Source organism: Lepisma saccharinum, chromosome 21, assembly GCF_977018435.1.
Source record: "Lepisma saccharinum chromosome 21, izLepSacc3.1, whole genome shotgun sequence".
Taxonomy (NCBI): Eukaryota; Metazoa; Arthropoda; class Insecta; order Zygentoma; family Lepismatidae; genus Lepisma; species Lepisma saccharinum.
Window position 1 is genome coordinate 60346602 of NC_139249.1, and position 18575 is coordinate 60365176.

At 36.5% G+C, this 18575-nt stretch overlaps 1 protein-coding gene across 4 annotated transcripts in view; it reads right to left on the reverse strand.

The window, feature by feature from the left end:
• Positions 1-8918: 8918 nt before the first annotated feature.
• Positions 8919-18575, reverse strand: part of LOC146004332 (uncharacterized) — a 381568-nt gene continuing 371911 nt past the window's right edge. For all 4 annotated transcript variants that reach the window (XM_083143108.1, XM_083143107.1, XM_083143106.1 and 1 more), the window contains exon 4: positions 8919-12843. In XM_083143108.1, coding sequence (XP_082999234.1) covers positions 11727-12843 — 1117 coding nt within the window. In that variant the 3' untranslated portion in view covers positions 8919-11726. The remainder of the gene's footprint in view (positions 12844-18575) is intronic.

Genomic DNA, 18575 nt, shown 5'->3' on the forward strand with positions numbered 1-18575 from the left:
CTCACTGCTAACATTTTGACAAGTTTGGGCAACATCTTGTAACGAATGTTCAATATGATCAAGCCAGCCATTAAACCTAACATCATGCTGCTTGGCTTGAAACTTCTCTTCCAGATTTTCATTATTTTGTTGCAAATCCTTTTGCAATTCCCTTTGTAACATTTCATTATTTTGTTGCATATCCTTTTGCAACATTTCATTATTTTGTTGCAACTCCTTTTGTAACTCCTTTTGCAACATTTCATTATCTTGTTGCATATCCATTTGTAATTCGTTTTGCAACATTTCATTATTTTGTTGCAATTCACAGCGAATGTTCTGTTGCAATCTTTCTTGAAGATTTTCAATATTTTGTTGCAAACTTTGGGTAACCATAACTTGAAATGCAGCAATAATCTTGTCCAAGTTGGGATTCACTGTACTTGTATAAGATTTTAACAAAAATGGATCAAAATCTGGTTTACAAGATTTGCAGAAATAGTTTTCATTAGAAGAACTAAATATTACCCAGTGCATTACAGTCAAACCTCTGCACTCCAAATGTTCCCATTTATTGCAGCCATTGTACTTCACAAGACAGGAATCTGCTTATGATATGATATGATTTATTTGCATCCAAGGACTACAATTTTACTTCAATGTTACTGCAACAAATAAAATTCGTCATTGGGTCAGCATTTTCTTCAATAGTTTCATTTTCCCTGAAACTATCGACGACATCGGATCTTAGGAAAACTCCCGTTCTTAAGTTTTAAGAATGTTGCTTCCGATCCATTATTAAAGTAATCAGAAGATAACTTCCACACTATATATTCACGAATCCTGGCTGAAGGTCACCATAATTGTTGATGTTATTTTAAATTAGCAACTAGTACAAATATATTGTTTAAGAAAAAAAAAATACAGAAATCTACTTACGAATTGGTATATTACACTATATCCCATAATACATAATTAGAACAGTAACAGTGATAATGAAATGTCTTTCTTCTTATCAAAGATTTTTATCATTAATACAACTTAATTGTGAATGTTATAAAAAGATGACAGTCACAACAACACACTAAAAAAACATGACAATCTTCATAATTTTTGCCTGGGTAGCAAAAAAATACAGCATAGAACAAAAAAGACTATTACTGCACAGGCTATTGCACAGAATACATAGTAGACAATATTGCCAGGTGCCAACTCACGTAATATCTAACATCCTCCCACCTGAGTTGGCATATCAAACAATAATAGTTTCTTAGGTAATTTTATCTCTCTCCCACTACATATGGTACAAGGTTTGGTTTCATTGGGAGGGAGAACGTCTGTCTGATGTTTCTTTTTGGTTTGTGGTTTAGGTAATGAACTCTTCATTGCTTCACCCTCCACTGCAGTCACCTTCAATGGATATAATCTCTGTACAGGACGAAGTAGTTTACCATGGCAAGTTTTCAGATGCACCAATCTTGTCACTTGATCCTTACCTGGAAGAATCTCAGTTACACAACCCAATGGCCAATTATGTCTTTTCATATTGTCAAAACCAATCAACACAATATCTCCTACCCTGACAGACCCACATGCTCTGTTTATGGCTTTTTGCGTTAACTCTCCAAGATACTCATTCCTGAAACGATGGCTGATATCTTGTCTCAACTTCTGACAGTAACGGAGATGATTGTTGAACATTGAAGAATCCACATGGCCACAATCAGGTACACCTGTCTGCCTGATTCCTTTAAGAACATGGCAGCTGTTAGAGGAACTAATTCTGTCTCACTTTCATACATGTAGGTAAGTCTGCGTGAATTAATTATGGCTTCACAGTCACAGAGGATTGTTGTCATTTCTTCGTAGTACAAAACTGATTTCCCGAGTGTTCTCAACAGACCCTTCAGGACACGAACCAATCTCTCCCAAAAACCAGCCCACCAGGCTGCACTGGGTGGAATGAACTTCCACTGGATTCGCTGAGCTGTGGAATATTCTTCAACTTTCTTCAAATCGAATGTCAGAAATGTATTCTCAGTTCCTCTGAAATTGGTACCATTATCACTGTAGATTACAGAGGGTCTGCCTCTCCTTGACACGTATCGTCTAAAAGCCTGGATAAAATCCCAGTTGATAGAGAAGTAACTAACTCTAAGTGAAAAGCTCTATATACTGCACATGTAAAAAGGCATATCCATGCCTTTTTGCCATCTTTAAGATAAACAGGTCATGCAAAGTCCACACCTGTTACTTCAAATACATTAGCATCTCTAACTCGATCAGCTGGAATGGTGCTGGAAGGACTTGGATTGGTTTGGCTACGTGTCTCATGCAAGTAACACATTTCGAGAGCACTGAACGTACAGCTCTTCTACCATGAAGGATCCAGAAGTTCTCTCTTAAAATAATATGTTCACACCTGCATGACATGCTTTCTTGTGTCAATACATTATCAGCAATTTAATGACTGGATGTTGTGCTGGAAGAACTATGGGAAACCTGAAATTTTCAGCATCTTCTCTGGCAATAATTTTGGTCTTCAAACAAATAATCTCATCCTTGCCCTCATATGTGCACAAAGAGGAAAGGGATTTGTCATCCTTTCCTCGGAATGCTTCTTGTAGTATTAGTCTTAATACTGCATTTTCTGCTTCCTGAAGTTCGCGAACACCAAGATCTCCAGATCTATGCTTCTACGAATTTCTACTATTATACAAAAATCTTTTGATCCATCCAATGGGTCTAATCACTCGGTTATAGTTAGAGAAATATCTGTAATACCATCTAGACTCAGCATCTTGAGCTTTCATACTAAGCATCGTCGATGAAGGTAGCACATTGCTTCTTTCTCTGCCAACTTCCTCCTTGTTGATAGAAAACTCCACCGGTGGCCACTCACACAGATCCCCTTTTAACCAATGAGGTCATTCCCACCATAAGGATCTCAACAACTGCCTTGCATCACAACCTCTTGAAGGAAAATCTGCTGGATTCATTTCACTGGGTACATATTTCCATGCACTGGGATCAGAGAGTTGTCTAATTTATTTAACTCTGTTCCCAACAAATACTCCCCAAACTCCTTCTCGTCGAATACAAGTCAGCACCATGGAAGAATCAGTCCAAAAGATAATGGAGTTATCTTTTAAACCAAAATGTTCTTGAATCCTGGTTGCTAGCCTTGCTCCCACCATCGCGGCAAGCAATTCTAGCCGAGGAATTGTACTATTCTTTGGAGTTACTCGTGCCTTTGCCTCAATCAATTGTACGCTAACACCTCTCCTCGTGTCAACGCTCATGAAAACTGCTGATGCATATGCCACTTTGCTAGCATCACAGAACACGTGAATGCTCATAGAGTTAAGTTCATTGGATTCATAATGCCTGCACATGGAACTTGTTGGTATCCTTACCTCTTTTAGCAGCGGTAACTCTCGTATCCATTTTAAAAACGGTTTTTATTTCTTCACTAACTTACTTGTCCCATCCGAGACCCTCTGCCCAGGTCTGCTGAAGTAACAATTTTGGTAGAAGTGTCACGGGACAAGTGAAACCTATAGGATCAAATATATGATGTGCTAAAGATAATATCACATGTTTCGAAACTGTCTTAAGCTCAACATCTTCAATGTCCAAATTAACTGTAATTGTATCAGCTTGAGGATTCCAACTGAGTCCTAACACTGAAGTAGGACATTTCCTCACCAATCCTTTGAGGGACTGAATACTCCCACCCTCTAAGGTCAAAACCTGCTCCAGCCATAACTGCACATGATTCTCTTATAAATTTATGGAGATTTTCTTGATTGTCTACCCTGGTGGCACAATTGTCCACATAAAAGGAACCTCGTAATTTTAAAATAGTATCTTCTGTATAAGCTAAGTTTTCCTTCCCGAAATGACAACTCTGCAATGCTTGATCCAAATGATGTTCAATAACAGCACCCAACAGAAATTGACTGCTCGTAAGACCAAACACTACACGAGTATGTCTGAATTTTTGAACTGTTCCAGTATTAATATCGTGCCACCAGAGAAATCTCAGGTAGTCTCTATCTTTAGGGTGTACAACAATTTGTAAAAAGACTCGCTTAATATCTGCTATAACTCCTATTTTTCTTTTCCGAAAATGTAATAAAATATCAGCAATGGAGTTATAACCCATATCTGTTACAAGAGATTTGCATATATACGACTTTTTGTGAACCTGTATCAATAAGAACTCTCACATTCCTGCTCTTATTGTAGTTACCTTTCAAATCCACTACCAATGTCTGCATGAATACATGTGAATTTTCAAGTTGGTTTATCAGTGTATTGTTTACCTCAGCGTTTGATTATTTGCCTTCAGAATAATGGTCAGAATCATTATCTTTGTCTGAAATATTAGGACACATCAATACAACATGTTTTTTGTTGCAAACAATACATTTCAAATTGGCCTTGCACTTCTTCGAAAAATGACCAAATTTTAAACATGCAAAACAATACTTTTTGTCTTGTAGAACCTTTTGTCTTTCAGAGAGAGACATTTTCTGGGCTTTAACTGAGGTTTTCGGCCCCTTTGAAGTAAAACGTAACAAGTGTAGACAATGTGGGAAATTCATTTCAGCTCTTATTTCAATATGAAAAGAATTGGGGCCCCTCTTGAAAATATTTGTTGGGAAGTACGTTTTAAATAACACGTGTAAAACTAAAAGGTTATGAATTAACAATTTTGATGTTTATTGTAAAATAAGGATCGACTGGTTGAGCAACTGAATATTTCTACTGGATTCATAACTGTAGACAATTGACACACTACACTATGTTTACGACAAACTGTGTAGATACAAAGGTATGAGATGAGGGATATTTTCCTATCGATGGACATCTGTGAGCAAGTAAGTTTAATTTTGCATTTTGGAGGGGACATGACAAGTTACTGGGGCCCCTCTGGCTGAGATAATACATCACTGCTTGTTATCGCAGATGTCGTATATGATGTTACGGGAGCCAGATTTCTGTTTCATAAATCGATTTTTTTATAAGCGACACTATCTGCGGAATTTCTGCGATTATATAAAAAATTCAAGAGCACATTGTGGGGCCCCTCCACCTCACCCCTCCTCGCATTGCGGGGATGGCTGTTACGCCACTGGAGCCACTACGTGCCTCCACTCGGTATTGAATCCGGGGTCCCTTGATTACAAGGCGATGACGTCACCACTACACCATCGGAGAGTCCCTGATAACACAAAGTGTGTAGCTTCTTGCACGAGAACAGTAACAACAGAATCCTGATTCCAAAGCGGAGAATTTATATTTAAGGTATTTTACTACATAATCTATGTTAGTTGGCTATTTTACTGTAACGAAATGAATGTACCGATGGGATCAAAAAGAAACATGCAGCTTCACAGTGCATAGGCTGGTGATCTCAAAGGACGATGTGTAAGCTTTCTTTCAACTAAGGACAGGAAAACAGTTATTCTTCAGGGTTCCGGCACATCTGTCAATGGCCAGTGGGCACGACCATTCCATTATCCCCCTCCCTGCCAGATCGTAAAAGCAGCAAGTCGGGTTGCTGGAACTGGGTAACGATGGTAAGAATATGGGGGGTTTGAGGCTGGGAAAAAGAAGAATTTCTTGAAAGCGATGTCAGCACCTCCCTCGTGTTCCCTTGGTACTGTTGTGAGAATGGAAATAACGACACCCTCGAAATTTGGATTTCTTTCAACATCCAGCCGAGGCTTAAGAAAAATTGGACAAACAGTCAATAAATCACACTCCACAGTTCAATACATAGTAAACAAATTTAGAGAGGAAGGTTGAACACAGAATGTGCCGAGAAAACCAAAAGAGAGACAGATGAATAAACGTGATGAACGCTTAATTTTAAAATGAGTGCAAGAAAACCCCCGACTAAGTGTTCCTCAGTTACGACCATTAGGAGAAAATGTTGCTGGCAAGATGATGTCCGATCAAACTGTCAGACGTGCCTTGTGGAAGCATGGATATTATGGCAGAATACCACAAAAGAGGCCGTATGTAAATAAGATGAATCGCAGGAACAGACTTTCATTTGCAAAAAAGAGCACATCCACACGAGTCCAAGATTAATATATACGGGTCAGATAGATAAATAGGGTCTGGAGAAAATCAAATAAAGACAATGATCACATTAACACAGTTCCAACAGTTAAACACGGTGGTGGGTCATTAATGATTTGGGGCTGTATGTCGTCCAAAGGTGTTGGTATCATGTATGCATATGTCTATTTGGACATATTGAAGAACAATGTAAAGCAGTGCCCAAAAAATGGACATGCCGCCTGTCTACATATTCCAACAAGACAATGACAGTAAGCATAAGGTGCGAGTTAACATGAATTGGCTAATATGGAATGTGCCCAAACTACTACAAACACCAGCTCAAAGTCCAGACTTAAATCCCATTGATCATTTATGGGCAATTTTGAAAAGGCTAGTCCATAAAGCAGCCGTCAAGTCCAAACAAGAGTTGGAAACTGTTGTGCAAGCCGAGTGGAATAAAATAAGCTCTGAAACATGTCAGAAACTGGTTAATTATATGAAGAACAGATGTCAAGCTGTAATTAAAGCCAAAGGATATGCATCAAAGTATTAGAACTGTCTGTTAATTTGCTCGGAATATACTCTTTTCTTTTATATTATTAAGTGTAATAGAAAAGTTGTACAAAAAATGGCATGTTTCTCTTTAAGTTTCATTTAATTTATTATTATCATTGGTTATACAGAATTTGGGTAAGATTTTATGTTCCTAATGATATTAGTTATTGAATTGTAAAGAAACAATTTCAAAAGAGTGTATTTCCTTTCAGATATTAAAGCATTTTCTTTGAAAATCAGTGTGTACGAATAAGAATGTTACATACTGTACGTCTAAGTACTGCGTGTCCTTATGCTTCAATATGCATTTCTTTGTGAGCAGCAATTTGTTTACTGTCATCTTTGATGTGGATTGCTGCTGCTACTATGTCACATGCTGTAAAGTGAAAAGGGGCTTCATGCCCCTAAATGCTTTCATTATTCAGTTGAGGACTATTTAACATTAAAATGTCCCTCAATGCTTCCAACAGCTCTTCATATGCTATCTAGTCCCAAGCATAAAAAACTCTCCAAGCTTCACATGAAAGTCCAGCAGGAATCTATGTGAGACAACTTGAAAGAAAAAATGCCTGCCCACTGGGAAGTGTGCATGCTTGCATAAGCTACTTATCATGTCATAATTTCTCTAGTAAATCAATACTTGGTGAAATTCTAACTGTGCTAATTAGTCATTCTTACTTATTCTTATTTCAGTATTCTGAAATACTTCCCAACAACTTGCCAAAATCAGTAAATATTCAGAACTAGATTCAAAGTTATCACAGAAAAATTGGCTTTTAAAGAAAAAAAACTTTTTGGATGGGCTTTTTTCAGCTTTTTCTCCAAACTGCTTGTAATCAATGAAAATACATCAGCTTGAAGCAATTTTCTTCTTCCACAGCTTTCATTTCTCTCTATCTACTGTAAAGTGACACTCTTTTCTGAATTTAGAATACAACTTTTGACACATAATTCATACAAGCAAAATTTACAAAAAAGGTTGACCTTTTTATTACCAGGGTTGGTTTTTCTCTGTCATTTTCATAATTCTGTATGCTGCTTAAATGTATCTACATACGCAGAATTTTCACCGAAAACCATAGGCTTGACCTACCACTGAGATACTGCGCTCACCTGGCTTTTCCTGATTTTTCGCTGTCGCTGCTTTACCTATGTGGAATCGTCACTCACTGCTAACAACAGATTCTGTTGCACACTGGTAAAACTGAGACAGGCAGAGACTGAAATAGATTACCTACAAATGGCAAAAAAGAAGATCTATCCTCCTTCAAAAATCTGGAACTTTATTAGAAAAGTTTGTTTAGAGCCCACTTTATGCTGAGATAGCCTAATTGAGACTGGACAAACAAATCTGAAATGGAGTCTGAACCACTACATCTGTCCCAGGAATCAAACACTGCAGATAGATTGAACCTCTACATCTACACCAGGAATCAAACACTGCAGATAGATATGGATAGATTAAAAGACACTATGCCATTGGGTAGGTCTAGATACACACACATCTCTAGGACAAAACAAATTTATAGGTTCTTGGCTGTTACATGCTGTAAAATTATTTAGCCACACAACTGAAACTGCTAGAAAAATAGATGAGGTGCAAATGGCAAAAATTTCCATTTTTCTCGCCAAAGCAGGCTTTTTATCAGAAAAAGAAATCCACTTTTTAGAAACTCTCTTCAGAAATGTTACCAAAATCTGAGTTGAAATCAAGAAATCTGGTAATGTATGTATTACATGTAATATGTGTGTCTATGTACACACACACACAGAGCATTTGAAAACTATTACACTGGTCAGAAAACAAATTTGACACAAATAATCATTTCATAGAATTCTACCTTCCAAAGTATATACAAATGATCTAGCATAAACTAGAAATAAGTAGTATCTAAACACAAAAAAAATAACAACATTGTGAAAAATATTTCTTTTGGTTCCCTTCTGAGAGCAGCTTGCAACATTTGTCACAATAATTATGTTGTTATAAATGTAATAAATAGTTACTGAAGAGAAAATTTTCTATAAGTACTAAACGTTAAAAAAGGGCAATGGCTTAAATAAAAAGATCTATGCCAATTGGGGTAAAACTACATAAGTATATGTATCTGTACTCTGCAGTACCACAACCTAAACTTATCCTAGAAGGAGATAGAGGAGCAGACGTGAACTGACAATGTGACAATCCTGCATACAAAAAGAATTACATATATCAATATTCTAGGGTCAAGGATTCCCAACAACAAAAACATATTATTTAGGTTCAAATACAATTTTATTGCACATAGCAATCATCCAAATACAGTATTAACAATTTTATAGATAAAAGTTTGTGATTCACCTGGTAAATGAACTCACTCACTTAATTTGCAGTGCTATCAAGAGCTAGATTACCGACAGTTTACCCTCACAACACAGCGCCAGTAACTTTATCCTGTTGATAAGTCACAAATCAACCAATTCACTATTTTCTAAATTGCAGAATATACTTGACACATCACTGAAAAGAAAAAGAAAATGCGATGTCCGTAAAATGGACAAACTTTTTCTTACTTCCAGCTCCATCATTTCACACAAGCTTGGAAAGATCTGCTTTAACCCTTAAACAACGGCATGTCAACTGTAGTTGACAAGATGCTTTTGCATGTAGTATCTGACTTTTGGGACATACTGTGACTCTTGTTTTTGTTCGCATATACATTGTTTTCAGTTCTGCATGAGTCTTGAGGTATGTGATAAACAACCAGTAAGGTTTAATTTCATTTGGGTTATATTGGGGGGGGGGGGGCAGCCCTCTGGAAATATTGTTTCATTTCTTTTTTAATTTTATTATAATTATTTTCTCAGTTCTGGGATTTGTAATGGCACTTTTACCAAGGGAACGAACGCACTAAAATAATAATTTTGCACAATTACGTCACGGCGTAATCGCGTGCAGGCCCACTGATTTTCAAATTTCGTAAAAAAAACAAGTTTTTCTTTTTCTTCTTCTACCAGATAACGGATAGGCTTATAGGCACATCTGTACTGAACAAAACGAGGTTTGTAACTCCAGTGTTCTTAATATTGGTTAAAAAAATTATTTAATGTACGTGCGCCAAATTTCAAATTTCCCGCTCAAAAAAAATCGGGTGTTTCACATTGGAAAATATATCCTTCCCCGGAAAGTATCTCAAATATGTTCGTGATTTTTTGTACGATAGTGCAAAACATATCAGGCAATGTGCTGGTACAATTTTGAACATTTACGTCCCGGCATCGCCATGTGGGCACATGCAGATTTTAAAATTTCGTAAAAACAAAACAAGTTTTCTTATTCTTCCTTTTCTACTCAATAACGGAAAATTTTGTTTCATGTCATAGGCTTATAGCCACATCTGTACTGAACAAAACGAGGTATAATTTGTAACTCCAGCGCTCTTAGTTCCAGAGATATAAAATGTTATATAAAAGCATGCGGAAATTTATAATTCCCGCTGAAAACGCCTGTCCTTCATGCGTTTACTGGGAAAACACGCTCTGTCGTCTAAGGGTTCAAGACAAATGCATTTTTCTATGTAGTAAAATGGTGGAAAAATCTATTTTTTTTAGCCTTTCCTTCCTTTCGTCAGTGTAAACAGTGATATCAGTGTTTACCTGACTTGTCATTTGTTTTTTCCCAGTAGTTCCTTTTTCTATCGTTACTGAAAATTCGATAAGTTTGTTTACATTAGATGGTCATAAGGTGGTTATATGTACAGATAATAGACTTGCTTGAAGGGGAAAAAATACTTTCTCATTTATACAGCACAAAAAATTTCATTCCTCTGTGTTGTTTAAATTAAATCTATTCTCTACAGTAGACTATGTAAACTACTATACGCTAATGTAATATTCATGTAGATTACACATAGACAATGCATGTCGATGTAAACTTATAGTCTACGGCACATCAGTGGTCATTCTCTTCCTGGTTATCGCATCAGCACACAGAGCCACCATCATAATGCACAATTTGGCTCACCTGGGTTCGTTCAAAAGTTCTGAATCATCTGCTATATTCCATATGCTTAGCCCCTTCATAAGACTATCTCTACCCAAATCTAAAAAACACCTGAAGAGGAGTTGTTTTGTCACAACTGTTGAGGTCATACAGGTTGTAAAGGCAAGTTTTCAGTAACAACCATATATCTTTTTAGAAGGTTTTCTAAAGTTCTGACAAAAGTTAAGCAACTGTGATAGACTTCACAAAGAACATGTTAAATAAAAACATCAACATCATTCGCCAAATCTCGTTTCTTCTAGATAGAGCTAGAAGCTATCAGCAAACCCTCGTATGTGTATTATGACTACTTGAATAAGGAAAAAAATACAGCAAATCAATTTTCCAGATTGCATTTTCAAAGATAAGTTTTTCCATTGTAGGGGATTTGTATCACTAATTCTTTCGTGAATTATCAAGTTAATTAAAAAATTAACACTTAAAGCACGATTTTCTTTTGGTACTAAGGGCATTATGGACAAATTCGCTAGTGAGTTTTCAAATGGACTCTTAACTTTTCAGTTTGATTAAATCTCTTTCTGCATTGAGGGCATTCATATGGGCGAATTCCTTCATGAATTCTCAAATGGGTTTTCAAGCTTCCACTTCGAGTAAATCTCCTTTTGCACTGAGGGCATTCATATGGGCGAATTCCTTGGTGAATTCTCAAATAGGATTTCAAGTTTCCATTTTGAGTAAATGCATTGAGGGCATTCATATGGGTGAATTCCTTTGTGAATTCTCAAATGCTTTCGAGTTTCCACTTACAGTAAATTCTTCTTTGCACTAAGGGCATTTAAATGGGTGAATTCCTTCGTGAATTCTCAAATGGGCTTTCAAGTTTCCACTTCGAGTAAATCTCTTTTTGCACTGGGGGCATTCATATGGGTGAATTCTCAAATGGACTTTCAAGTTTCCACTTCGAGTAAATCTCTTTTTGCACTGGGGGCATTCATATGGGCGAATTCCTTTGTGAATTCTCAAATGGGTTTTCAAGCTTCCACTTTGAGAAAATCTCTTTTTGCACTGAGGGCATTCATATGGGCGAATTCCTTCGTGAATTCTCAAATGGGCTTTCAAGTTTCCACTTCGATTAAATATCTTTTTTGCACTGGGGGCATTCATATGGGCGAATTCCTTCGTGAATTCTCAAATGGGTTTTCAAGCTTCCACTTTGAGAAAATCTCTTTTTGCACTGAGGGCATTCATATGGGTGAATTCCTTTGTGAATTCTCAAATGGACTTTTAAGTTGGCAATATCAGTAAATCTCTTCTTGCACTGAGGGCATTCATATGGGCGAATTCCTTCGTGAATTCTCAAATGTACTTTCAAGCTCGAACTTTGAGAAAATCTCTTTTTGCACTGAGGGCATTCATATGGGCGAATTCCTTCGTGAATTCTCAAATGGACTTTCAAGTTTCCACTTTGAGAAAATCTCTTCTTGCACTGGGGGCATTCATATGGGCGAATTCCTTCATGAATTCTCAAATGATCTTTCAAGCTTCCACTTTGAGAAAATCTCTTTTTGCACTGATTACATTCATATGGGCGAATTCCTTCGTGAATTCTCAAATGGACTTTCAAGTTGGCAATATCAGTAAATCTCTTCTTGCACTGAGGGCATTCATATTGGTGAATTCCTTCGTGAATTCTCAAATGGACTTTCAAGTTTCCACTTTGAGTAAATCTCTTTTTGCATTGAGGGCATTCATATGGGCGAATTCCTTCGTGAATTCTCAAATGGACTTTCAAGCTTCCACTTCCAGTAAATCTCTTACTGCATTGAGAGCATTCATAAGGGCGAATACCTTTGTGGCTTATTTTTTTTAATTTTATATTTTGGATAAATGTTTTCTTGCGTTCTTGTCTTTTCAACAAAATAAATTCATTGTGTGTTTTGATATGGCACATTAAATTTACTTTCTCTGTAAATGACATTCCACAATGAGTACAATTGAAAGGATAAATTCTATCCTTGATTTCAGATTTGATATTAGTATTTCCTTTTCGATTGAGGATATTCCTGTACTTACGTTTACTTAAAGCAACTGATTTATTGAATGATTTTATATTACAACATACTGACATGGTTTCAATGATGTGATGATATTTAATACTTCCACCAACAATTTCACCAGCACACATGATTCCTGAAGGTTTCCCACAATTTGTGATGAAAGCAGGTAATATTAAATTTCCTTCTTTGTTCCTGAAACAAAAAGTTTCAATATGTTACAAGAAATTATCATCTAACATAGGCTACACTCTTAAATTTATGCTTGCACAAAAATGTGTAACAGTATCTACCTACTGGCATATGAAACCACCTACAACAGCCACATGTTTTTTTTCTATGCATTCCAATCCTTGGCAATTTTCTCTTTACTGTACAATTCTACAGCAGCTGCACATACTCTGGGTTATTCCCTGACTTTTCTATCATTTATATTCAAACTGAGAAATTATTATAATTCACAAGATAGGGAGGAAATTTTACTGGGATTTTTCATATACAGGGAGTTTAAAATAAAGGGACATTGCATGTCAAAGAGGCCCTGAACCTCAATATTTAAATGCAATGCTCTAACTTTATGCTATCTTGTGAGTGAAAAATCTAAAATTGTCATTTCGTAAAAATTCAAGTATTATCCATAATTAAGTTAAAAGGTAGAAGTTATTTTCCGTACAATTAGACTATACTTTTAAATTTACTACCATATTGTACTGTATCTTACCTGTGACACAAAAAACAATACATTTCTCCTTTATTGTTATGTTTCTTCTCAACTCCACTAGAATAATCAAAGGCCATTTATATTCTCTCTGTCTCAAATACTTTATTTTTCATAATTTGACAATTCAGAGAAATTAAAATAATTACTTAATAAGTGAAAAGGCAGTGTTCCATCTTTCTCAAATGTGACAATAAATTGTTCACTTGTAGCAACAAATCTGGGAAAGTATTTTAAGGGTAGTTTTGTTTAATCAACAGTACAAGTTTCATATTTCATAGAACAGAAACTAAGAAAAATGTTGTTTAACTATCAGAAGACTAGTTAGTTTAACATCAAAAATGTAGTCCGCATGCCTCACCCATGAGAATGGAATGAATGCCCATAAAATATTTGATTCTTAAAAGATACGTCTAAATGAGATTACAATGAATTTGTTATTTTTAATAAGCGCCATTAATGAAAAAAATGCAATTTCCTATTTTATTTATTTCTTTTTTGTCTTTCTTGTTAACGTTATATTAATATTTCAACTGATACTTTGAGATTTCTAAGTTTCTGTTATTGGAACCCTCTGCCATGAACCATAACTGTAAACTCAATTTTCGATGCATCAATGCTTGTATCTTATATATACAAGTGTATAAGTGGGTCAACAGCAGACAAGAAGAAGAAGGTAGTGGTTCGTTAAAAAGTTCTCCGATTTTGTTACGTTTTTTTAGACCGGATACAGACTACGGGAACATTATAAAGTAAAAGCGAGTGCAACGTGAAGGCTAAGTGAAAGAACTAGTAGTGTTACTCTGTCAAAATTATTAGTATTTTACAGAGGAATTTTAAAACTGACATGCTCTTCTTCAAAGCAAAAAAATGCACATTTACAAAGGAGAAACAGTGCATCACCTCTTACCGAACAGTACTTTCACCTCTTGAATCTTAATAGTGTGACACTGTTGTCAGGTAGTGTACTGAACTCTTGAATCACCAAATAGCAAATAGCACAGACAGTAACAAATGGTAACAAATAGTGTCTTCTGCATTTTGTAAAATTACATTTTTTGTGAACAAAGTTGGAAAAAAAATCATGAGGGACTGCAGAAATTGCTACCAGTTAAAAGCACAACTGCAAAAAATTAAGACTGAACTTGATTGAAAAAATATAATCATTGAACTCTTGAAAATGATTTACAAACAATGGCACCCAAAGAAAATCAGAATATTTATGCGAGCTATAGGAATAACTACAAAGGGACATGGGGTGAAATTACGAGATATGGCACAAAATGTAGTTCCCATCCACAAGGAGGTCTATCACAAATAGCTTCCATAAAGAAAAGCTTCACACCCAACCCGACAGTAACTCACCAGAATTCCTTTGATATACACTACAACCCCGTGATAGCAGAAGATGATATACAACCAACAAAGGCCAATATAAATGTTAGTCCACACAACAATATGTGTAGGGCCGAAGGCAAGTAATGTCACTCAAGCTACAAGTATCAAATCCGATGAGAACATTAATTATACCAAAAAACATAGTTGTGACCTCGGGGAAAGCAGCACTAAAAAGATAAGCATACCACAAAACAAGCCAAAAAAGAGAAAATGAGATATAGTCACCAAAAATTCACATATATGGTGACAGTTAATGTCACGGACTAGCTCCAATTTTGTCAAAAAAGATGAACATAGAAGTTTGTGGCACCATCAAACCAGGTGCTACATCAGAAAATGTACTAGAAGGTGTCGAAAAAGAGTGTACAATATTAGGACATAATGATCAAGTAATAATAATAATCACTGGCACCAATGATATATCAAAAAATGAAGGTTCCTAAGTAATTAGATCACTACAAAACAACCTAAAAAAAATTATTGCTACCAATGTTGTTGTAGCCACTATCCCACCCAGGTATGATGTGATGGAAAATTCCTGTGTGAACAAAGAAGTAAAAACTGTAAATAATAGAATAACAAAATTGTGTAAAGGGTTTGCAAATGTAACATTTCTTGAAGTCCACACTATTTACAGAGACATGTATACCAGACATGGACTTCATCTTAGCAAAAAGCGTAAGGAATACTTAAGTGATAGAATAATAGAAACTGTAAACCAGAAAAATGATAAATGCAGTGAACCTATTGCAGTTGGAAATTTGACCTACATACTATCAGATCAAATGATAAGGGCGAGAGAGGAATGTCAGGGGAATATAATGAAGCTGATAAAAACAAAATGAGTAAAAATGGGAAAGGGTATACAAGCAGTGATCGTCTACACGAAATGTACGATTTCAGAGTAGATTCAGTGGGGATATTTTATGGTAAATACTTCTGATAAAATTACCAAGGTCAGTGATACTACAGCAATGATCGGCATAAATCTAAGCCATGAAAAATGTAAAAATCAAATCCACATCGAACCAAATTCAAAATTGCAAATAATGTAGATAGTCAAATCAAATTCGAACATACAGTGACTCAAAAAAGTATTCAACTCACCACAGGCTTCAGACGGAAACATGTACAACAAGCAGAAAAGGGACGAAAATGGAAGTACATGTGTACAGAAGTTTAGTGCATGCTATTGAGGTACAAACTACACAGAAAAGAAATGCATTTAGTAGATGACAGAATCAGTACAGAAAAACAAAAGACAAGATGCATAATTGGAGCTCAAAAGAGTATTCAACTGTAATACTTGCGGCATACAATATTTGGTGTGTGTGACATCCTTAATACCTGCTTGGACCCCCTTCCCTCTTGATGATTTCCTGCAACCGTTGTGGGACTAATTTCGCCAAGGTATCTGTTGTTTGTTGGGTAATCTCCCCCATTCATCCAACAAAATGCACTTGAGGTCGTTTTTGTTGAAAATGTGGTGTTCTTGGATTCTTTCTTGGAAAATATGCCATACATTCTCGTTAGGATTAATGTCTTGCGATTGGGGAGCTGTTTGCATCCAGCATGGGGAGTTGTACAATAACCAGAGCTTGGTGTTGAGGGCTGAACGTTTCGGTTCATTGTCCAGGGTGAACATGTAGCTACCAGTAAGCCCGATAATCTTCACTGAGTTGGATAGGTGTGACTTCAAAATGTTGATGTAACGTGTGTGGTCCATTGTACCATCAATGAATTACAAATTACCAACATGATTGGCACTCTTACAGTCCCACACTATTACCCTTCCCCCACCGTATTTTGTTGTAGCTGTGAGATTTTTCTCATCTAGTTCACAGATCTTATATAGCGAAGCAATCATGCGCTCATGTGAGGCCCCTAGGCTTAAATTTCATTGCAATTACATAACATTACAAGAAAGAATTACAAATGGGCTAATGGGCATCTGATGGGCGCATGATTGAGCTCCAATTACGCATCTTGTCTTTTGTTTTTCTGTACTGATTCTGTCATCTACTAAATGCGTTTCTTTTCTGTGTAGTTTGTACCTCAATAGTATGCACTAAACTTCTGTACACATGTACTTCCATTTTCGTTCCTTTTCTGCTTGTTGTACATGTTTCCGTCTGAAGCCTGTGGTGAGTTGAATACTTTTTTGAATCACTGTATCCACCAAAATCTCTCAAACATCTGCACCTATCACACTGGAAACCAAGGAAACAAATTTTAAGAAAACACATTCAGGCTCTAACCACAGACATAAAAATATGCAAAATCAAATGACTAGAGTGCGTGTCAAATCTCCTGCATATGGCGATAGCCAATAGCAGCGCACTGCAGCGGTGCCATGTCAAAATCTCACACGGAAAAGAGACAGCGTGGTTGAGTTAAACGCCTTGTCACAGAGAGCACAGAACATTAGATAATATAACATATATTAAACTTAATGGGAGAAAAGAACATACATGCTTATGCCAGAGAAACTGCCAGAGAGGGGCTCCTCATCACTCCAACAACTGCCGTCGTTGTCCTCATCGTCACTGACCACACTACATTCGCCCTGTGTGTCATTCTTCAAATTTATTATAATTGGGTCCAAAATTTCATCCCGATGTATCTCCCTTACAAAATCGTTTTCCTGTAATTGTTGTGCATGTTTAACACAAGCGCCCATTGTTCTTGTGTTACACTGTCAAGTTCTTCGTTAACAACACATTTTAATGTGTGGTTCTGTTTTACCCATGTCTCGTCAAGTTAAAAGATTGGTCTCGAATCACCAGACACTCGAATTTCGTGCATTGTACGAAGGAATTTTACCCTTGACTTAACAATGTCACTTCTCTCCATCAGAAATTTACGACCGTCGATGGTTTTCCTGTACTTGAAGCCTAATTGTTTCAATATTCTCAAGGTGGAAGTTGCAGTGCCTTTGTAAGATATTTTATCCCATAAAGAGTACGTTATCTTTTTGGCAGCAGGAAATTCGCCACAATCGTAAAATTCAAAGACGGTTCTACGAACTACATCTTTCAAAGTCATTTAAGTTTGTCATTCTTTTCGGTACGTTAATGTGCTTTCTAGGTGATTGAAACATTCGAGCTGGCCCCAATCCACATTGTTTTGCCCCCGAACATATCCAAGAAACGATAGCTTGATTTACACCACACGCTTGAGCTGTTTGAGCCTGGCACTTCTTACGTTATACAAATACGTTTATAGTAACATTGCTTCTACAGAGGGAACGGTATAAGCTAATTTTTTTACCTATATTTGCATTGTTTTTTAAAAAATATAGCACTGACGAAAGAAGGAACAAAGCTAATATCCATGGTCTAGAGCAGAGGTTACCAAAGTTTTTCGTTACACGGCGCCTATCTAATACTTGCTTTGATTGATTGAATTGATGCTATAAGTTTACTTCATGCACAGTAAGGCTAATCGGGACTGGACCTACAGTTTAAAGTGGGATCCGAACCACTATGTGCCTCCACCGGGAATCGAACCCGGGACCCCTTCATTACAAGGTGACGATGCTACCACTGCGCCATCAGGGAGGCCTCAACTTTCCTTTTGACGTGATAAAAACAGAGGTGATTCACAACTTAATATCAGACCACACAGCACAACTCATCTAAGTAAAGTTGCCCATAAACCATAATATAACGAAAATTTATGCAATAGAATGTAGAAATATGAATGAAGAAAATATCAAGTATCTATCTTATCTTCTAAAAAAAGAAGATTGGACACAAGTGTACCACTCAGACGCTACGAAAAAATTTGGGAAAATCTTATACACTCATAT